This window comes from Cladophialophora immunda, assembly GCF_000835495.1.
Source record: "Cladophialophora immunda strain CBS 83496 unplaced genomic scaffold supercont1.5, whole genome shotgun sequence".
Taxonomy (NCBI): domain Eukaryota; kingdom Fungi; phylum Ascomycota; class Eurotiomycetes; order Chaetothyriales; family Herpotrichiellaceae; genus Cladophialophora; species Cladophialophora immunda.
Genome location: NW_015622545.1, coordinates 2746690 through 2763214, shown reverse-complemented (window position 1 = coordinate 2763214; position 16525 = coordinate 2746690). Strand labels below are relative to the sequence as shown.

Here is a 16525-nt window from a genome sequence, read left to right as displayed (position 1 = left end):
AAGCTCAGCTCGAAAATATGGCGTAGAGATGCTGTCCAAATCTTGATCGGAAACGCTAGAACTTGAAGCAGCTTCTTCGTTCCTACGATCCAATCTTCTCAATGCGCGGGCTGTGAGTTTGCGTTTAGACTTTCTGACCCAAGGAGCTGGAGTGATTCGGTTTTTGCTGCGACGTTGATCCTCTCTTTCTTCAGGACGTTGGTATGCTTGTTTATGCGAAGACGTTGGCAGATATTCGCACACACATGGATTGAAAGGCCCACTCTCGCCCGTGTGGCTGAAATGCGGCATGATGTCCTCTATATAAGAGAGGTAGATCGAGCATGAAGCAGACAGACGCGAGCGATCTGCCTAGTCCAGCGGGAGTCTCTAGAACATGAGAGACAGCCTCACATTCTTTCTTTGTTGCTGGGCAGCCGACGTTTGCATTGAATGTGGCCGCTGGCCGCTGGAAATGGTCCTTTCAACGAAGTTCGACCAGACAATGACGATGTATCCATTTTTAGTAATTGGGACAAAGATTTGAGACTCGTGTATCAGATTGATATTGCTCGCAGCAAGGTTTCTGGAGTCAAGAAGAGTCAAAGTGCATCGGCAGCGTCGAGACAATGCCGGGACTATATAGAAACTGGAAGCCGCTAACGCCTAATCAGGACTAGTGGCCTCTAATCCGTATACAAATGGAGAACACTCGGTACCTACGAGGTACATAGGCACCTTTAGGCACCTTAAGTGTCACCTTAGGAGACGTGGTGGCTATGGATGAATGTTTGCATGGCACCCCGTACACTCAAGCAATATTGTTTCCTGCAAAATGAGACTTGGGGGACTGCGTCACTTTGTTTGCTGAGTAGCGAAGACGCAGAACACCAAAGACACCGGAAAGCGTTGTGGGGAGTAGAGGTGGAGGCATGTTGCGGGATATCGAGACAGGAGGGAAGATCGTCAAGGCTGGTCCCCCAAGGGAAAGAAGCATAGTATCAATGTATTTGGCCCATAGAGTTTGGGCGAGGTTGATCAATGGATATGGGCATGTCTCAGTGTCCTTTTTAATCTTAATGCGCAACTCGCTGCATCTAATTGTTGTCTAGTTTCCCCAGCGCTGCCCTCCTTGATGTACTGTTAGGATCAAAGTAGGGTCTCTCGCCCAGACCAACTGCCCTGTTTCCAAAGCGATCTCCTTCACCGCGATAGTCATAGGTTGCAGAATGGAAGACGCTGCGGTTGTCCCAGATAGCTGGCTCATTGTCAGACATGCGTTTCCAACCATGATCATGTTCACTCACCAATGTCGTTTGGATTCTCCCATTTGAACCGCACCTGAAGGTCGTGGTTCTTGTACACAAGCTCCAGAAACCACTCAAGGAGATTCTTACTCTCCTGCTCGGTCAGTCCATTGATGTGGCGGACGTGGCCGCCTACGGGGAAAATGCTCTTCCACCCGGTCACCGGATTAGTTCGAACCACAGGATGGATGGCCTTCAGTTCGCCTCCGACATTTTCCGGGGCTCCCCTTTCTTTGGTATAGAGCTGAAAGCCTCCTTTGTCGGCGACTTCGTTAAATGCCGGTTGAGCGAATGTGGCAGTCAAAGTTTCCAGAAATTTTTGGTATGGCTCACTGATTCGATCATAAATCTCATATCCCGAAGCCCATAGAGTATCTGATGTCTTGTTAGTAATTCTCGCTTTGGTCCAGTGTGAAGATGTGACTGACCTCCTCCCGTTCGAGGCAGTTGAGTTAGTCGAAGCGAGGTGTAATCCGCGGGAACTGGCTCAAATGCAATGTCGCTATGCCACTGGGCACTGCCCTGGATCTTCTTGCTCTGGTCGTATGGCGTCTTCTTATAAAGCTTGTCGTGCTGAACAGAACTGATAGTGCTGATCTCCGGATCACTGCCTCCCAATTCTCTCTCGGAGTTCAAGATAGGGTGAATATGCAATTTCGAGGTCTGCGGCTTTCCGGCCAGCTCGCCCAGTCGCTGAATGAGCTGCTTCTGTATGTCGTTTGTGAGATTGTCTTGTTTCCTGAAGAAGACGACTCCACGCTCGGATACTAACATGGTATGTAAGCCTTCACCCGAAGATAGGCCCGGATGGGCTTACTTTTGATTGCGAGATCGCGCAGAAGCTCGTCCGACTTGGGTGAATTCAACCACTCAACAAGATTTGCCTCAGGAAACTCCGTACCAATGACGGGAGTGAGGTCAATGGATTTGAACTGGTTGAGAGAACCAGATGATTTGAGAGGCTCCCTTCCGAACAAGGTCTTCTGTTTGATGTAGTCTTCTTGAGGGGCGTCAACGTCGATAGCGGAAGGCGCCATTTTGAAATAGATCAACTTGAAGGTGTTGCCTTTGGCTTGACGATTCTTGCAGAAAATTCTCTGTCCTCGACCCCTAGGCACAGCACAGTTTTATAGTCTATCGATATCGGTATTGAACCTTAACGAATGCAGGCACGCTGTAGTTGACAGTGGATGATGCCACATGTGCATTTCTCGACGCAATGTCTGTCCTGTCTGCTTAGTCGCCTTGATTCCGCAATCTGCGGGGTCTCTGGGCTCATCCTTGGGAAGTGCTTAGCCAGGTTGCCCCGGTGCTCACCGAAGGGCTTGCACCATTTGAGGTAGGAATGGCGCGAATCGGCAGCTTCGCGTGCTGTTCTATCCTTGGGAGACTTTTTAACCGCGCACATTGGCTCACTCGAAGCAGTGCATGGGAATTAATGAGTGCTAGCAAGGCCATAGTCTTGTCCGCGTGGAGTATGGAAGAGCTGTCAGAAGCATTTTCTTCTCTCGTGGTGGCTGTGACAGGTGCCAATAGTTCAGGACGGAGCTGGACATTAAGATGTTCCCCTGTATCACGTGAGGCTTGGCGTCTACGACCTCCCATCTCAAGTCTCCTCTTCATGCCTCAACTTCATTCCACATGCTTCCCATACTCATAACTTGATCCACAGACTTTTCGTGATCCCAGCACACTACAGGAGCTGACAGCTGAGCCATGTTCCGGCATGCACGGTGCAGTGAATCAGTACCTCGTACGCGCACGCCTCTCCGCCCACGAGTCGAGACTGTGGGAGACAGTTTGGCGGGAATGATAAGGGCCATTTGCCTTGAACAGAGAACCAATGAGATAAGTCCAAAGTTGTCTTCCTTTGCAGAGGGTATGACGCCCCCGAGGCCTGGATTGAGACTCGACCGGCCCGGTGTGGAGTGAAAAAGGTGTCAGAATGCTCGTGATGGCGTGCTTCGTCAGTCCAAGACGTCGGTTGCACTTCGACCTCAAGCTTGCACTCGCTCTCCACCAATCATGTCTGTCTGTGCAAACCCTATCTCCACCACGTTGTATCCCTTTCCACCAACTTAGCGAACCAAGCATGTGGCCGTCGATCTAAAGATGTCGAATTCCTTGCTTTGTAGCCTCTGGGCTGCCAGCATTGGTACTCGTCGGACCGGGACCTTTAGTCTCGGACCTGCAAGATGCCCATTTGTTGGAGAGATATTTCGAGCATCGATCTTTTGAGCTGCGTGCTCGGATAAGGCCCTGCCGCAGCATTCCTGCAGCGCAGCAGTCAATTGCAGCTTTCTTTCCCCACGACTACATGGATCGGCAACCGTGGGACGCCAGTTCTAGTCAGATGGAGCGGCACATGGCCGGCGCAGCAGCGCCGTCGAGGGGTTGGTGGATTCTGGAGCATATTGGCTAGGTGCCACTCGCAGACCACCTTCAAAGTGGAAGAGTCCAAGTCTCAGCAATACATCTTCTCAATCACGCAATCATCCCACGATTTGACTACACCATCCACCAGCTTGGTGTGGCAATGGCATCTGAAAAAAAAAAGGTAGAAACTCCGGGGCTGGCATCGTCCAGAACTCGTCTGTGAAGCCCGTACCTCGCCGAAAATCCATCTCGCTGAAGGGTATTCCCAACCGAGAGGTGGCGGGAGAAAGTGGTTCGTATCCTATATAACCCCCTTCTGCGCCCTGGTTTTCTGTCTTGGAAAGTGTCGCCTTACCACTTAGTTCTTCTTGTCCAAAGCTTGCAGTAACCATGGACAAATCGTTTGAGTCCGCGGTGACCCCATCAACGGTTGAAAGGAACAAGGAAGCAACAAGACAGCCAAAACCCCGGAGATGGTGGCAGCTCGGTGGCAAGGATATCAGCCATGTCTCCGTCGACGCTGACATCGAACTGGACTCAGAGACGTCGTCTCTAGAGCCGACGGACCCATCTCTCGTCAAGAACGTGAACAACGTCTACGAAGCCCCCGAGGCCACGGAAATTTACAAACCGATTGAAGGATTTGAAGGCACACATCGTTTCGATCCCTCGGCTGAGTGGACTCAAGCAGAGGAGAAGGCTTTGGTCAGGAAAGTATGTATTCCACATTACTCTGAACACCCCTTCTTGGTCTCAGCTAACACGTCTATTAGCTCGACTGGCGAATTGCCCTTCCAGCATGCATCATGTTTTTTGCCCTTCAACTCGATCGAGGCAACATCACCCAGGCGCTATCTGACAATATGCTAAGTATGACCATCGTCCCTATGAGCATCTGCAGGAGACTGACGAGCGTGCAGAGGATCTCGGCATGAACACCAACAACTATAACAACGGCATGACCATCTTTTACTGCTCCTTCTTGTTTGCCGAGCTCCCCTCTCAGCTTGTCAGCAAGAAACTTGGCCCCGATACCTGGATCCCCATCCAGATGGTGGCCTGGAGCGCCGTGGCGGCGTCGCAGGCTGCGCTGTCTGGGAAAACAAGCTTCTACATCTGTCGTTTCCTCCTCGGCCTCATCGAAGGAGGCTTCATTCCCGACACCATCCTGTACCTGAGCTACTTCTTCACGAACGCCGAACTGCCCCGGCGTCTGAGCTGGTTCTGGACCTCTTACCAATCCACCCAGATCGTGGGGGCTTTTCTTGCCTACGGCATCCTGCATCTCCGCGGCCACGGAGGCATGGCCGGGTGGAGGTATCTGTTCGCGATCGAGGGCGCCCTGACCGGCTTGATTGGCATTCTGACCTGGTTGTACCTGCCGGCATCGCCGACTCAGACCGCGCGCAACGCCGCGGCCCGCAACGGCAGCCGAAAGATCTGGACAAAGGGCCTTCTCCGACCCAAGAAGGGCTGGTTCACGGAGCGAGAAGAGACCATCATGGTCACACGCATCCTGCGCGACGACCCCGGGAAGGCGACCATGCACAACCGCCAAGGCCTCAGCTTCGACCTCTTCTGGTCGGCCCTGACCGACTACGACATGTGGCCGATCTATCTCGTCGGGCTCTCCTGGACGATCCCGAGCACCCCGCCCCAGTCGTACATCACCCTGACGTGCAAGGCCCTGGGGTTCGACACGTTCCAGACCAACCTGCTCACCATCCCGGCGTACACGCTCTTCATCGTGCAGCTGCTGTTCTGGACCTGGGTGTCGGAGCGGATCAACCAGCGGCTATTGCTGGGCGTGATCTGCCAGGTCTGGTGCCTCCCGCTGCTGGTCGCGCTGGTCACGCTGCCGCCGCACTTCCACGGCTCCAACTGGGCCAAGTGGACCCTGTCGACCCTGCTGGTGGGCTACCCGTACGTGCACGCGATCCTCGTGGCGCTCACGTCGCGCAACGCCGGCTCCGTGCGCACCCGCACCGTCGGCTCCTCGCTGTACAACATGGCCGTGCAGGCGTCCAACATCTTCTCCTCGCAGATCTACCGCCAGAACGACGCCCCCTACTACTACACGGGCAACAAGGCCCTGCTGGGCGTCGTGGCGTGGAACATTGTCGTCTTCATCGGCTCCAAGATCTACTACGTCCGCAAGAACGCCCAGCGCGATAAGCTCTGGTACTCCATGTCCCGCGAGGAGAGGGTTCACTACCTCCAGACCACCAAGGACAAGGGGAACAAGAGGTTGGATTTCAGATTCGCCCACTGAGCCGGTCTACCACGTCTCACCTCATTTCCTGTTCTTGGAGTACGCCCTTGGAGCTGCTGCCTTACCATGCTCTACACTGCCCTATCATGTTCTACCCTTCAGCGTCCTGTCCTGGCCGTAGAATACAATGGCGGGATCCTGCATAGACGATAAACGCCTCCTGGTTGAGCGGTGCCGCTTAGGTTCAGAGTTCTACATTCGTCGCTTCAATCAAAGCAGAGGGCGAAAAGAAGAGGGAAGCAGACGTGGGATATCACCAACCCCGTGATCTAGCCTCTAAGAGCCAGGTATCCATTTTTCATAGCTTCATCAGATCCCGGCAGTCCGTTTTCCACTCTCTATCCCAAACGGTGTATTGTGTTTCGACCCCTCGCCTTTTAGAGATAGGGCATTGGCTATTAGCGGAGTGAACGCATGATCTCGAGAGTCTTATCCGCGCGATCCTCATGCTGTAGTGTCTTTCGATACTCACATCTCCATGACTTTTCCGGACTGTGTCCCCCCTTTTGTCTTTCCGGCATGTATGGCTCGCTCGTGTTATTATCTCGTGTTGTTGTCCTTGTGGTGGTCTCTCCTATGACCCCGTGTCATATCCATACCACTCATATTACGAAACAGCCAATACACACCCACACATGACGCATTGTGCTTAACTTTGTATCAACGCCTCTCTCTGCCCTTTGCCCTCTCCTGTTTGCTGAAGGCGGTGGCCGTTCTTTCGCCGCCCTATAATCTCTTCTCCCTCAAACTAATCGCGACCAACAAGCCCAAGAAGGCAAAAGCCAGGGACATCGCTAGTTTCATCCAAATGTATCAAGTCAGTCTCAATGTTTTTTTCTTTCTCCCAAGTGAAAAAGCGCGAACGACGATTTTCTCGGGGGTGAGGAGGAGGAAAAAAAAACAACGCGAGGAAATAAATCGAAATTGGCCTACCAAATGTACAGCTCAAACCGTCGAGGTAGGCTCGGACGACGACATCTCTGATCCGTGGCGGGAGATCTCGGATGGATCTGACGCTGGAAACGGCGGACTCGATGATCTGTTCGTGTTCGATACGGGGTTTGTGAGTAAGTTTCAGACTCAGTGACGCCTTCTTTTTCGCTCCTTGAGGGTGTTTCTGATCTTCTCATTCTCTTTTTCAAACAGCAAAACTTGGGAGAAAAAGAGAAAATAAGGAGGGAAAACGACTTGGGGTTTTCACTCTGGGACGGCTGAGAAGCAACAAAACCAGTACACAAACACGTAACGGGATACGCACCTTGGACTTGTGTTTGACGCCCTCCAGGCCGGATTCCAGACTGCTCCGAAGGCGGGCGTGCAGGAGCGCGGTGGAAAACTGGATGCCGATGAGGAGGAACAGGTTGTGGCACAGGTACAGGGTCGTGCCGGCGATGGCCATCTTGCTCGGCTCCAGGCTCGCGGCCAGGTGGATGAAGGTGGTCGACTGGTTGGTGCCCGAGGCGAAGCCGCCCAGGAAGGTGTACAGCGTCTCGGCCGGGTGGATGGCGCCGCGCCGCCAGCGGAGCAGGACCATCAGGTACCCCAGACATCCTCCGGTGTTGCCCAGCAGGGTGAAGAGCTTGTACCGGCCCGTCTTGGAGATGGTGTAGCCGGCCAGCAGTCCCGCAGTGGCGTTGCCCACCACGGCCGGGACGAGGCGGAGCCCCGCGTCGCTCACGCTCGAGCCGGAGACGATCTGGAAGTAGATGGGCACCGAGTAGAAGAGGCTGAATTGCGCGGTCATCTGGAGTCCCGCCAGGAGGTAGGCAGTCAGCGTCGCCCGGCTGGTGAGAAGCTCGATCGGCAGGATCGGCTCTTTGGCCCAGCGGCTCTCGACGATGTAGAACAGGACCATGAATGCGAGGAAAAGGACCGTGGGGGCTACGGCGTGCGCCAAAGGTAGATCCTCGTTCAGAAACTCCAGGGCGAGGAGGAAGCTGATGATGGTGACGATCAGGGTGACGGCACCTATCACGTCTACCCGTGCCAGCTTTTGCCTGAATGAGGCTTCCTCGCCAGGTTTGGCCGTCTTTCGCGTCCGGGTTGGCAGTTTCCAGAGTATGAGAAGGAGACCCAGGATCGTGGGAGGCACTTGGCCATAGAAGCACCATCGCCAACCGATGGTGTCGCAGAGCCAGCCGCCCAATGGTCCACCAACGGCTCGCCCTGTCGTAGCGGCGACGTTGACGTAGCTCCTCCAGCTTGCGACTTCTCTCACAGGCACCACATCTGTGAGGGGAGTCAGTCGAGTTGTCGTGGCGGATGAGACATGCATGCAGCCTCACCAGCAATGATGATGGATACCAGCGCTGTCATGCCGGCGCCTCCAATGCCGGAGATGGCTCGACCAGCAACCACATGCCAGTACTCGCGACCGATGCCGCTGCGGTTTGTGTAAGCATTGTTCCTGGCCACCCGTCGAACTGTCGTCGGTACTCACCAAAGAAAGCATCCTGCCGCGAAGAAAATGTAGGCCACGCTCAGGTTACTTCGTCGGCCAAAGATGTCGCTCAGCTTCCCGTACTGTAGGATAGTTCGTGGCAACGGGTCAGCAGCGACTTCGACTACAGTTTTAGTGGTTGTCAAGGCGTCTTACCAGGGGCTGACTGGCACAGAGGGCAAGCACGAAGCTGGTGACGAGCCACGACGCACTGGACAGCGCGTTGAACTCTGAAGCGATCTGCTGGCTCGATGCGATGATCAGGCTGCCGTCGAGGTTGGCGACAAAAACACCTTGTTGTGCCCTCAGATTAGCATTGCTCGACAGTCTCAAGTCTCACGCATGGACGGGCTTCTCTCCTGACATACCGAGAAGCGAGACGGGGACAATTGTCCAGATGGTCAGCGTCGACGAGGGTTCAGCATCCCCTTTGGCAGCTGCAGGCGCAGGCTCTTCGTGGTACGGAGGGAGGTTGGCGGACGAGTGTCGGCGCAGAGAAGTCCTGTATGACTGCTGCTCAAAGTCTGAGGACTCGGAATCGGTCCGCAGCAGCGCAGTCGTCTCGTCTGCCTCAACAACCCTATCTCTATCCCTATCCCCCATGGCGGTGGATTGCGGTGGTCTCGCGAGGGCGAGAGTCAACAGAACAAAACATATTTTCTCCGGCAACGTGCGAGTGATGTCGACATCCAGTCAGAATCCCAGGTCGGGTGCTTCCCCCAAAGGTCGGTCAACAACGGCACAATGTGTGGCCCAACGAAAGGCTGGATGGGCCTGACGGGGGATGCCAGCCGTAGCATGGATCCGCATCATGATCACGCAAAAACACGAAGCGAGCACGCACCGAGCATCAAGCATTGCTAGCCACATCGACCAGGGTCATCAGCGCGCCACACGCTTCTTTCAAGTGGAACGTTTCCGCTGCAGGCACAACATGGTATCTTGCACCAGAAGCGGGCAAATGTCGCTGAGTGTTTGGACTTTGCAGATAACGAATTTAACAGTTTAGAGCGCTGAGATGCGCCGTATCTGATATAGTGATTCTATACAAGTTCACTCCACTGCACTCCTCCCCTGGGTCCATCGTCACCAAGGGAGAATGCCTTGACGTGCCGCGGCCCTTCACTTTCCAGTATATAGCCCTTTTCGCACTTTTCAAACCGAACCCTTTCCTGTTGAAGCTCATAGAAGTCGTCATAGCGTGCGTCCAGGGCATCTTGCAGGTTGGCCACCTCGCCATGGGGATGGAGAGTTTCCCATGGGTGAGTACAAGTTCGTGCTTTGCATGTCTTCAGAACCATAACCAGTGAATCGAGGCGAGAGATAAGGTGCTGCAAGGTAGTGATCGTTGACTGGGTCTCCGGCTCTGTGGCTGGAAATTCGAAATTTGAGGAATGATTCGATTTAAACAGGTTCTGCGTCTCATAGGGATCGTTCTGGGAGGTGGTCAGCCCTGCAATAATTCCACATGGAAATATGGCCAGCGAGAGAGAGATAGGCATACCCTCAGGTCGTAGAGCTCGTGTTCGCCACTACACCACACGCTGTAGTAGAGGTTATAGCCGGTGCCGATCACCCTGAGTCCCTTGTATGTGTTGTTCCAGTACATCCCATTCCCGTACTTGCCCTCTGCAAGTGCAAAGCCCCAGTACTCGATGTTCACATGCTCTCCACGGGTGTAGACAACATCCTCATTAAGTCGGTCGGGCGTCAGTGGGATAGCGCTGCCGTCGAAGTCGGATCGAATCTCTCCACCCGCAAGAGACAAGAAAGTGGGCGCCAGATCCGTGTGGGAGGTTACGAGACTGGTCGACTTTCCCTTTGGTATCCCTGGACCACGTACTATCAATGGTATATTGATGTCTTCTTCATAGCCGCATTCCTTGCCCGGCTGCAGGCGGTGTTGACCGATGTGGTAGCCGTTGTCAGTCGAATAGAAGACGTAAGTGTTGTCGAGAATCCCATGCTCTTTCAGACGAGCGATGACACCATCGACAATCTCATCGACGGCTTGGAGGGCACGCAGCCGGTTGCGATAGAACTCGTCGTTGAAGTCGACGTTCGTCTGGTTCTGTTTGGGCAGACTACTGATCCAGGAAACGCCGTGAGGCTGCATTCTAGTGGTTAGTTAGGGCGCCGGGAAAGCAGCGGTCAACTCACCTCGTCTGGATTGAAGCTTGGAGTGCGCGGAATCACGGCATCTGGGAATAAGTGTCTGTGCCTCTCTGCCGGGATGGGAGGCGTGGTCACGATCGTGTGCGCCGAAGCACTGCCGTTGAACCAGCTTTCCTCGAACTTGACATTACTGTGAGGAGCGTTGGGAGCAATCGTCAAGAAGAACGGTTTCTGCTCCGATATGGCATCTTCTAGGAACCCGTATGCCTTCCTGGCGAGGACATCGGTGGAATATTCTCCCTCGTGGCTCACGGGCGGCTCGCGATTTCGCTGGAAACTGGCGTTCAGGTATTCATAGGTGTGAGGATCCAGGAGGAAGTCGGAACCTGTAAAGCCATTGACAAATGGAGAGTTGTAGGTCCTCACGCTATGGGAGTTGAACAGTTTTCCCGTGTAGTACGTGTTGTAGCCGGCATCTTGGAGCCAGATGGGAAGCCATGCCTCGTTGAAACCCTGGCTGACGAACTTCGGGTAGCCGCCTAAGGTATCTCGCAGTCAGAAACTGTGCGACGACAGTGATATCGAGAAAGGGGGAACACACCGTAGGGAGGATTGACATCGGTGACATTGGTGTTGTGGGCTGCTCTGCCAGTCCACAGGCTCACACGCGACGGGCAGCACAGGGCGATGGTGCAATAGTGACGCTGGAAGAACGTGCCTTGGTCAATGAGGTGCTCTTTCACATGTGGCATGTAGGACAGCGAGTCCATGCGCAGGTCCTGGTCATCCGTCAAGATGAAGACGATGTTTGGCCTGGAGCTGGACGGCTGGTCTGTTGTGAGAGGTTGCTGCCATCCCGCTCCACGGCTGCGCTCCCAGTCGTTGGCCAGGCTGCCGACAGCAGCTGCCAGGAGCACCAGCCACGACGACCTCGACCAGGCCATCGCGACTCCCTCTACTGCGGGCGATATGTTTATATCTGCTTCAAAGTCACCCCGATTTTACGAGAAGCCATATTCCACCTACCTGCGCCTTGGGGTCCAGGCAGTTACACATGGAAGAGGCTGGCCCGTTGTCGCAGCCCGCTCCAGGCGGTGAAGCTGGCAAGATCGCCCCCCGAGCTTCCACCGCGACAAGGCAAGATGCTCATTTCGGGCGTCTAGGCTTCCTACAACAGGCTATCTAGGGCCTCGCGCTGGGTGACTTGCAGCTGGGAGAGGCTGCTGAGACGTGCTTGTTCCACAGAATGGCGTGATCAGACTGCAACTCCAATCCTCGCTGCGCCTCTAATGGCGACTTCAAACCAGCCCACAATGCATTGAGAATGGAATCCTTGGTTGCCAAACACAACAGAAATGTCACTCTTCGACTGGCGGATGTGCACTGGGACAAGGTTCGTAATCGAGACTAAGAACAGACGTTCATGCGAAATCAATATGCTTCTCGCGCCTTGTATCAACCTATTTCCAGTGTCCAGTGCGACCCGTGGGCAGCACTACTTGGGCCCTCTGTGTACTTTGAACCAAGCACAGATTCCCACCTGTCCCCCCTCAAACATCCATCGCGTTTGTCGTCGTAAGATTGCACGCCCCAAGGAAAAGCGCTCTCGTCCTCAGATTCTACCCTGCGTGACGTGTTCCGCTCGTCCCGTTCACAATGCGCCCATGTGCCAATGCCTCAAGATCGTCGTCGTCGTGTTCTCCGTACTCGCTCGCAGGTCTCTTGTTCTTCTCCGTGATCAGGTCCTTCAGCCACTTGTTCTCCATTTCCAACTGATTAACTTTCTCCTCCAATTTCGCGTTTTTGTCCTGCACTTGGCTCATCTTCCGCTCCAAGGCCTGTTCCCTCTGTTTCTTCTTCATTCGAAACCGTGCACTGGCCGCGGTGTTGCGCTTGCGCCTCTCCTCCTTGGCCGCCATGTCCGCGACGTGGTCAGGACTTTGCATGTAGTAATCTAGTCGTCCCGGCGTCTGCTGCGGATCATGCCCGGTGTCGCTCGGCGACAGGCTGGAATAAAAATGCGCATCGAGATTGTTGTACCTCGGAGGGGAGAGGGGCTGTAACAGGTGTGTGGCTGGCGCCCCAGAATACGGTGGCTCTGTGGTTATCGCACCAATATGGGCGATGCCGGACTGTCGCAAGGCCTCGATGCCGGTGGGCAAGTTCGTCTCTTGGATCCTGTGTCCGTTCATGGAATCATCGGCGACATTATTTTCGGGGGTGTCGTGGGTGGAAACAAAAATGTCAAAGAAAAGATAATGGATGTCCGTGGCCATATAATGCATCGTCCTTGGCCGCCGTGCAACCCCATTTCTGGTTAGTTTATCAGCCCAAGCCGCTCGACCTTCGGTGACCCAAGCTTACTGGCGGTTACCGGCTGCTTGCCTGCGCCTGTGAGGTGTTCACTGCAACATCTTTTATGATTGGGGATCGCAGATCTCACCCCCTCAATCGCATTTGGAAGGCTCCTGGGGAGAACTGTCATGTGCACTCAGATCTCGACAACTCTCCACGACCGTTATTGGGGTTTTGTTCCTGATCCGGTCACTTCCTCAATGCCGTAATCGATCGATAAGCGGAATTTTTTGGCTTGAGGTGCTGTTGTCCCATTCCCCGAGATTTCCGACACCCTGGAATCAAAGCTGGCCCTTTGCTGCCCTGCGCTCCGTACCGGCGGCTTGGCGACTAAAAATTTCAAGGTAAACACCTAGAGGGCGAAACATTGATGCAATTCCTTCAATAAAGGACTTGAAAAAATTCCATCCAGCTGATAACCTGGTGGAGCTTCGTGAGATACTTGCTGCGGCTCCACGACTCCTCTTGCGAGGAGCCCCGGCTTCTCTGGATGCGAAACAGGTGGTCGTCGTGGCCCACGAGTCTTGCAGTCGACCTCACTCCGAGAGTTTGCGCTTTGAGGTGGATGAAAGCGCAGCCATGATGGTGGGGTTGTCAATCTCTTTGCTATCCACGATGATGATTAAGTCGCAGCGCCTGTTGTCTTGCATTGGGCGCTGCAGCTGGCCCAGCTTATACCTTTCAGGGCGCCTGGCAAGCGTGGGGAAAGACACGGTTCGTGGATCATGCAGTCCTTCCAGGAGGAAATTTGTTGGCTCGAAGGCTTGCTAAACTTGCCGGGACAAACTGCTCGATTCTGGATGAAGTTGGTCTGTGCCGCTGTGCAGGACAAGAAAGATGTCCATAAGCCGAAGGTTGCATGTTTTTCTCATGATGCTCTGGTTGACTCAAGTCTGCCTGCAGGAGATATCCAGAATGATTGTCGGGACGGCGGGGCCATGTATCCAGCGGTTGACCTAGGTCGATCTCTTGAGGGAGAAAGCCTGCGTCCGTCCGTCCCGGACAGGGGTTCCTTCCATCTTGAGAGTGACATATTGGGAAGACATTGTCCTGAGAACGAGTGACTCGGATGTCGAGTCTCCTTCCCTTCCTCGACTCCAGACCATATAGTTGTTCATGGCGACTTAACTTACCCAGTGTTATAGCCCAGCTCTCACCTGTTCGGTTCTCTCCTCGAAGGGCCGCGGCACGAGGACCAGAACGTGCTCTGCTATGCCACAGCCATGGATCAATGTAGGAAAGGGTCGTTGTTGATTCAGAATCCCCGCGTCACCTTGCATTCCTTTGCCCACGGACCAAGTGACGACACGGTCGGTAGCAAAATCCTTGGGGGCTCTCTCATAGACGAACTCCAACGGCTTCTCCGTCGAGCGTGACGGCTTTGGGACGAGCCACGAATGTCTTTGCTTTGACTTTGGTGGTGAAATAGGTCACACCCCGAGGTATCCAAAGTGCTGGAGGCCACTTCTATACAATCTTGACTGCCTTAGTAGCTGATAGACGATTTTCCCAGCATATTCCCAGGCCGTATGTCCCTCGGTCGCCATGATAACAGGACAGAATCAAATATCTTGCACGGATGTCATGCGAGACGAGAAAAAGAGATGGAGTTGGCACGGCTGTCGGTGTGGATGTCACGTCCAGAGCCCGACTACCGAGTTGGCTTGGCGATGTCGGAATGGCGCTTTTTCCCGGGCGGGGGGATCATCCATCATCCGAACTGTGAACACAACATCTCATGTCTTGCTCTCCAATCATTGTACCGAGTATAGCTGACTATGTGTGTCGCGGACGGAGCGATATCCCTCAGGCGAGTCGAATCTACCGATGCAGCCAGCCTGGGCTGTGACCGACATCTTTAGCGCCGCTCTACAACACGTTGGTGAAGCCCGGTCTATCACGACCGAATGAAAGCGGTCCCTCCCAGCCTTTCTAACCAGTCATTTTGACCCTTCCCTTCTTTTCAGATCTCGCTCTTTGTCGCCTGTATAGCTGATCGCCAATTCCGTCCCATCACTCCAAAAGCCTTCGACCAGGCCTCAAAAACCACGCACTTAGTTGACAGGCTTCACCTCCAAACCCTCCAGCTGACCAGCCTTTTCCCAAGCCTCAATGGTCTCCATGAAATGCCCGATGCCTTCGCCCCAGATACCCATCCTGGCGGCCTTCATCTTCACCTCCATCGGCATGGTGTCCATGATTCCTTCTCCATTGAGATAACCTGGTGTACAGCCGGCCATTGCCGCAAACGCCATGCTTCTCTTGACAACCTCCCCAGACCACATCTCTTCCGCATCCTTCGTCGGCTCGATCACGATTTTCTGGCCCGGATGCCTTGCCTGAGCTTGGGTGATAATATGAGCAACGTGGTTGCTCATGATGTCGAGTGTGAAGTTCTGGTTCCCCGTTGCAGCTGCTTGGAAGGGGCCAGGCATGAAGAAGTTGGGGAAATCGTGTGTCATGGTCCCATGCAGCGTCGCCACGGCTTCTTCCCATTTTGCGTCCATGTCCTTACCGTTCCTGCCCGTGATTTTCTGCGGATTGCCGTTAGTTCGGGACTCGAAACGATGGGGCTGATGGAAGCGGCTTTGCTAAGAACAAACAAGACCTCCGAAAAATAATGTGAACTCACCATACTGGCTCGGAAACCAGGGCTGCCAATCCCAGGGGCGCGGAAGCCGGTGCTGAAGATCAGAATGTCCAGTGGATACTCCTTGTCGCCTACAACGGCGCCGGTGGCCGTCAGACGATCAACACCCTTTCCATCCGTATCAACAAGGTCGACGTTCGGGAGGTTGAAGCACGATAGATAGTCGTCATGGAATGTTGGGCGCTTGCACCAAGTGCTGTACCAGTGCTTCAGAGCCTGGGCAGTCTTTTTGTCCGCGACAATCTCATCAACTCGCTGGCGGATCCGTTCAGCCCGAGGCAGGTCCAAAGCGTACAGATGTGCCACAAAGGCTGGAATCTCCTCCATCGAGGACGGCGGATCAGGCCCTCCAAGCAGGCCACGGTATGAGAGGCAGGTGCTCCACTGGTCGTTGACAAGGTCGATGTCGGATGGTTGAGCTGCGCCAGACTGGTGGGCCGCCAAGTTGAGATTCCGCTCTCTCCACCAGCCAGGATGAGAGGCTACAGTGGAAGTCCATGTGCCCTTGTCGGTAGGGTGTTGGCCACGTATGTCAACAGAGGAAGGAGTCCGTTGAAAGACGACGAGGTGTCCCGCATGTTTGGCAAGATGCGGAATAGCCTGGACCGCCGTGGCACCTGTGCCGATTATGCCCACTCGTTTCCCAGCGAGCTTGTCAAGGGCCGGATTATCTTCAGAGCCACCGGTGACAGAGTAGTTCCAGCGCGACGTGTGAAATGAAGCGCCCTCGAAGTTCTCGATTCCAGACACGGCGGGAAGTTTTGGATGTAGAAGGACGCCAGACGCAGCAATGACAAAGTCCGCAGTCACGTCAATCTCAACAGGAGAGCCTGAGTTGCGCTCTTTGGTCATGCCGACTTTCCACTGACAGCTGCGTTCGTCCCAGACGAGGGTGTTTATTTTGGTGCGGAACATGGCCGTGTCCGAGAGTCGATATCTATCTGCGACGGCGTTCAGGTACTTCCTGATCTCGTAGCCGTAGGCGTACTTGTGCTTCGGGATGTAATCCATCTCTTCAAGAAAGGGAAGAT

General features: G+C 54.3%; 5 protein-coding genes across 5 annotated transcripts; 1 reads left to right on the top strand and 4 right to left on the bottom strand.

Moving 5' to 3' along the window:
- Positions 1-970: 970 nt before the first annotated feature.
- Positions 971-2471, bottom strand: PV07_09115 (uncharacterized protein). Its single transcript, XM_016396342.1, has 4 exons — positions 2104-2471; positions 1715-2053; positions 1287-1661; positions 971-1237 (listed from the first exon to the last, which is right to left on the bottom strand). The coding sequence occupies exons 1-4, from the start codon at positions 2321-2323 to the stop codon at positions 1077-1079; spliced, it is 1095 nt and encodes a 364-aa protein (XP_016246198.1). The 5' UTR covers positions 2324-2471; the 3' UTR covers positions 971-1076.
- Positions 2472-4008: 1537 nt separating this feature from the next.
- On the top strand, positions 4009-6322 carry PV07_09114 (uncharacterized protein). The gene is made up of 3 exons (XM_016396341.1): positions 4009-4376; positions 4436-4532; positions 4583-6322. Exons 1-3 carry the CDS (start codon positions 4053-4055, stop codon positions 5932-5934), a joined length of 1773 nt encoding a protein of 590 aa, XP_016246197.1. The 5' UTR covers positions 4009-4052; the 3' UTR covers positions 5935-6322.
- PV07_09113 (uncharacterized protein) lies at positions 6197-9000 on the bottom strand. The gene is made up of 7 exons (XM_016396340.1): positions 8743-9000; positions 8531-8667; positions 8375-8457; positions 8220-8317; positions 7193-8163; positions 6868-6973; positions 6197-6728 (listed from the first exon to the last, which is right to left on the bottom strand). Exons 1-7 carry the CDS (start codon positions 8975-8977, stop codon positions 6661-6663), a joined length of 1698 nt encoding a protein of 565 aa, XP_016246196.1. The 5' UTR covers positions 8978-9000; the 3' UTR covers positions 6197-6660.
- Positions 9001-9355: 355 nt separating this feature from the next.
- PV07_09112 (uncharacterized protein) lies at positions 9356-11510 on the bottom strand. The gene is made up of 4 exons (XM_016396339.1): positions 11091-11510; positions 10535-11028; positions 9879-10484; positions 9356-9810 (listed from the first exon to the last, which is right to left on the bottom strand). Exons 1-4 carry the CDS (start codon positions 11431-11433, stop codon positions 9418-9420), a joined length of 1836 nt encoding a protein of 611 aa, XP_016246195.1. The 5' UTR covers positions 11434-11510; the 3' UTR covers positions 9356-9417.
- Positions 11511-11909: 399 nt separating this feature from the next.
- Positions 11910-14382, bottom strand: PV07_09111 (uncharacterized protein). The gene has a single exon (XM_016396338.1). The coding sequence runs from the start codon at positions 12772-12774 to the stop codon at positions 12109-12111; it is 666 nt and encodes a 221-aa protein (XP_016246194.1). The 5' UTR covers positions 12775-14382; the 3' UTR covers positions 11910-12108.
- Between the last annotated feature and the right edge of the window lie 2143 nt (positions 14383-16525).

What these genes read in the sequence shown, in the direction of transcription:
- PV07_09115 (XM_016396342.1), bottom strand. Translation starts at nt 2,323, where the DNA reads ATGGCGCCTTCCGCTATCGACGTTGACGCCCCTCAAGAAGACTACATC. An exon ending in GCGCGATCTCGCAATCAAAA is followed by an intron (nt 2,054 to 2,103) that starts GTAAGCCCATCC and finishes ATACCATGTTAG; the next exon opens with TATCCGAGCGTGGAGTCGTC. An exon ending in GGAGAATCCAAACGACATTG is followed by an intron (nt 1,238 to 1,286) that starts GTGAGTGAACAT and finishes ACAATGAGCCAG; the next exon opens with CTATCTGGGACAACCGCAGC.
- PV07_09114 (XM_016396341.1), top strand. Translation starts at nt 4,053, where the DNA reads ATGGACAAATCGTTTGAGTCCGCGGTGACCCCATCAACGGTTGAAAGG. An exon ending in AGAAGGCTTTGGTCAGGAAA is followed by an intron (nt 4,377 to 4,435) that starts GTATGTATTCCA and finishes CACGTCTATTAG; the next exon opens with CTCGACTGGCGAATTGCCCT. An exon ending in GCTATCTGACAATATGCTAA is followed by an intron (nt 4,533 to 4,582) that starts GTATGACCATCG and finishes ACGAGCGTGCAG; the next exon opens with AGGATCTCGGCATGAACACC.
- PV07_09113 (XM_016396340.1), bottom strand. Translation starts at nt 8,977, where the DNA reads ATGGGGGATAGGGATAGAGATAGGGTTGTTGAGGCAGACGAGACGACT. An exon ending in GCGGCAGGATGCTTTCTTTG is followed by an intron (nt 8,318 to 8,374) that starts GTGAGTACCGAC and finishes CACAAACCGCAG; the next exon opens with CGGCATCGGTCGCGAGTACT. An exon ending in CGGTTTGAGCTGTACATTTG is followed by an intron (nt 6,729 to 6,867) that starts GTAGGCCAATTT and finishes GGATGAAACTAG; the next exon opens with CGATGTCCCTGGCTTTTGCC.
- PV07_09112 (XM_016396339.1), bottom strand. Translation starts at nt 11,433, where the DNA reads ATGGCCTGGTCGAGGTCGTCGTGGCTGGTGCTCCTGGCAGCTGCTGTC. An exon ending in CAAGCTTCAATCCAGACGAG is followed by an intron (nt 10,485 to 10,534) that starts GTGAGTTGACCG and finishes ACTAGAATGCAG; the next exon opens with CCTCACGGCGTTTCCTGGAT. An exon ending in ACGAGCTCTACGACCTGAGG is followed by an intron (nt 9,811 to 9,878) that starts GTATGCCTATCT and finishes ACCACCTCCCAG; the next exon opens with AACGATCCCTATGAGACGCA.
- PV07_09111 (XM_016396338.1), bottom strand. Translation starts at nt 12,774, where the DNA reads ATGCATTATATGGCCACGGACATCCATTATCTTTTCTTTGACATTTTT.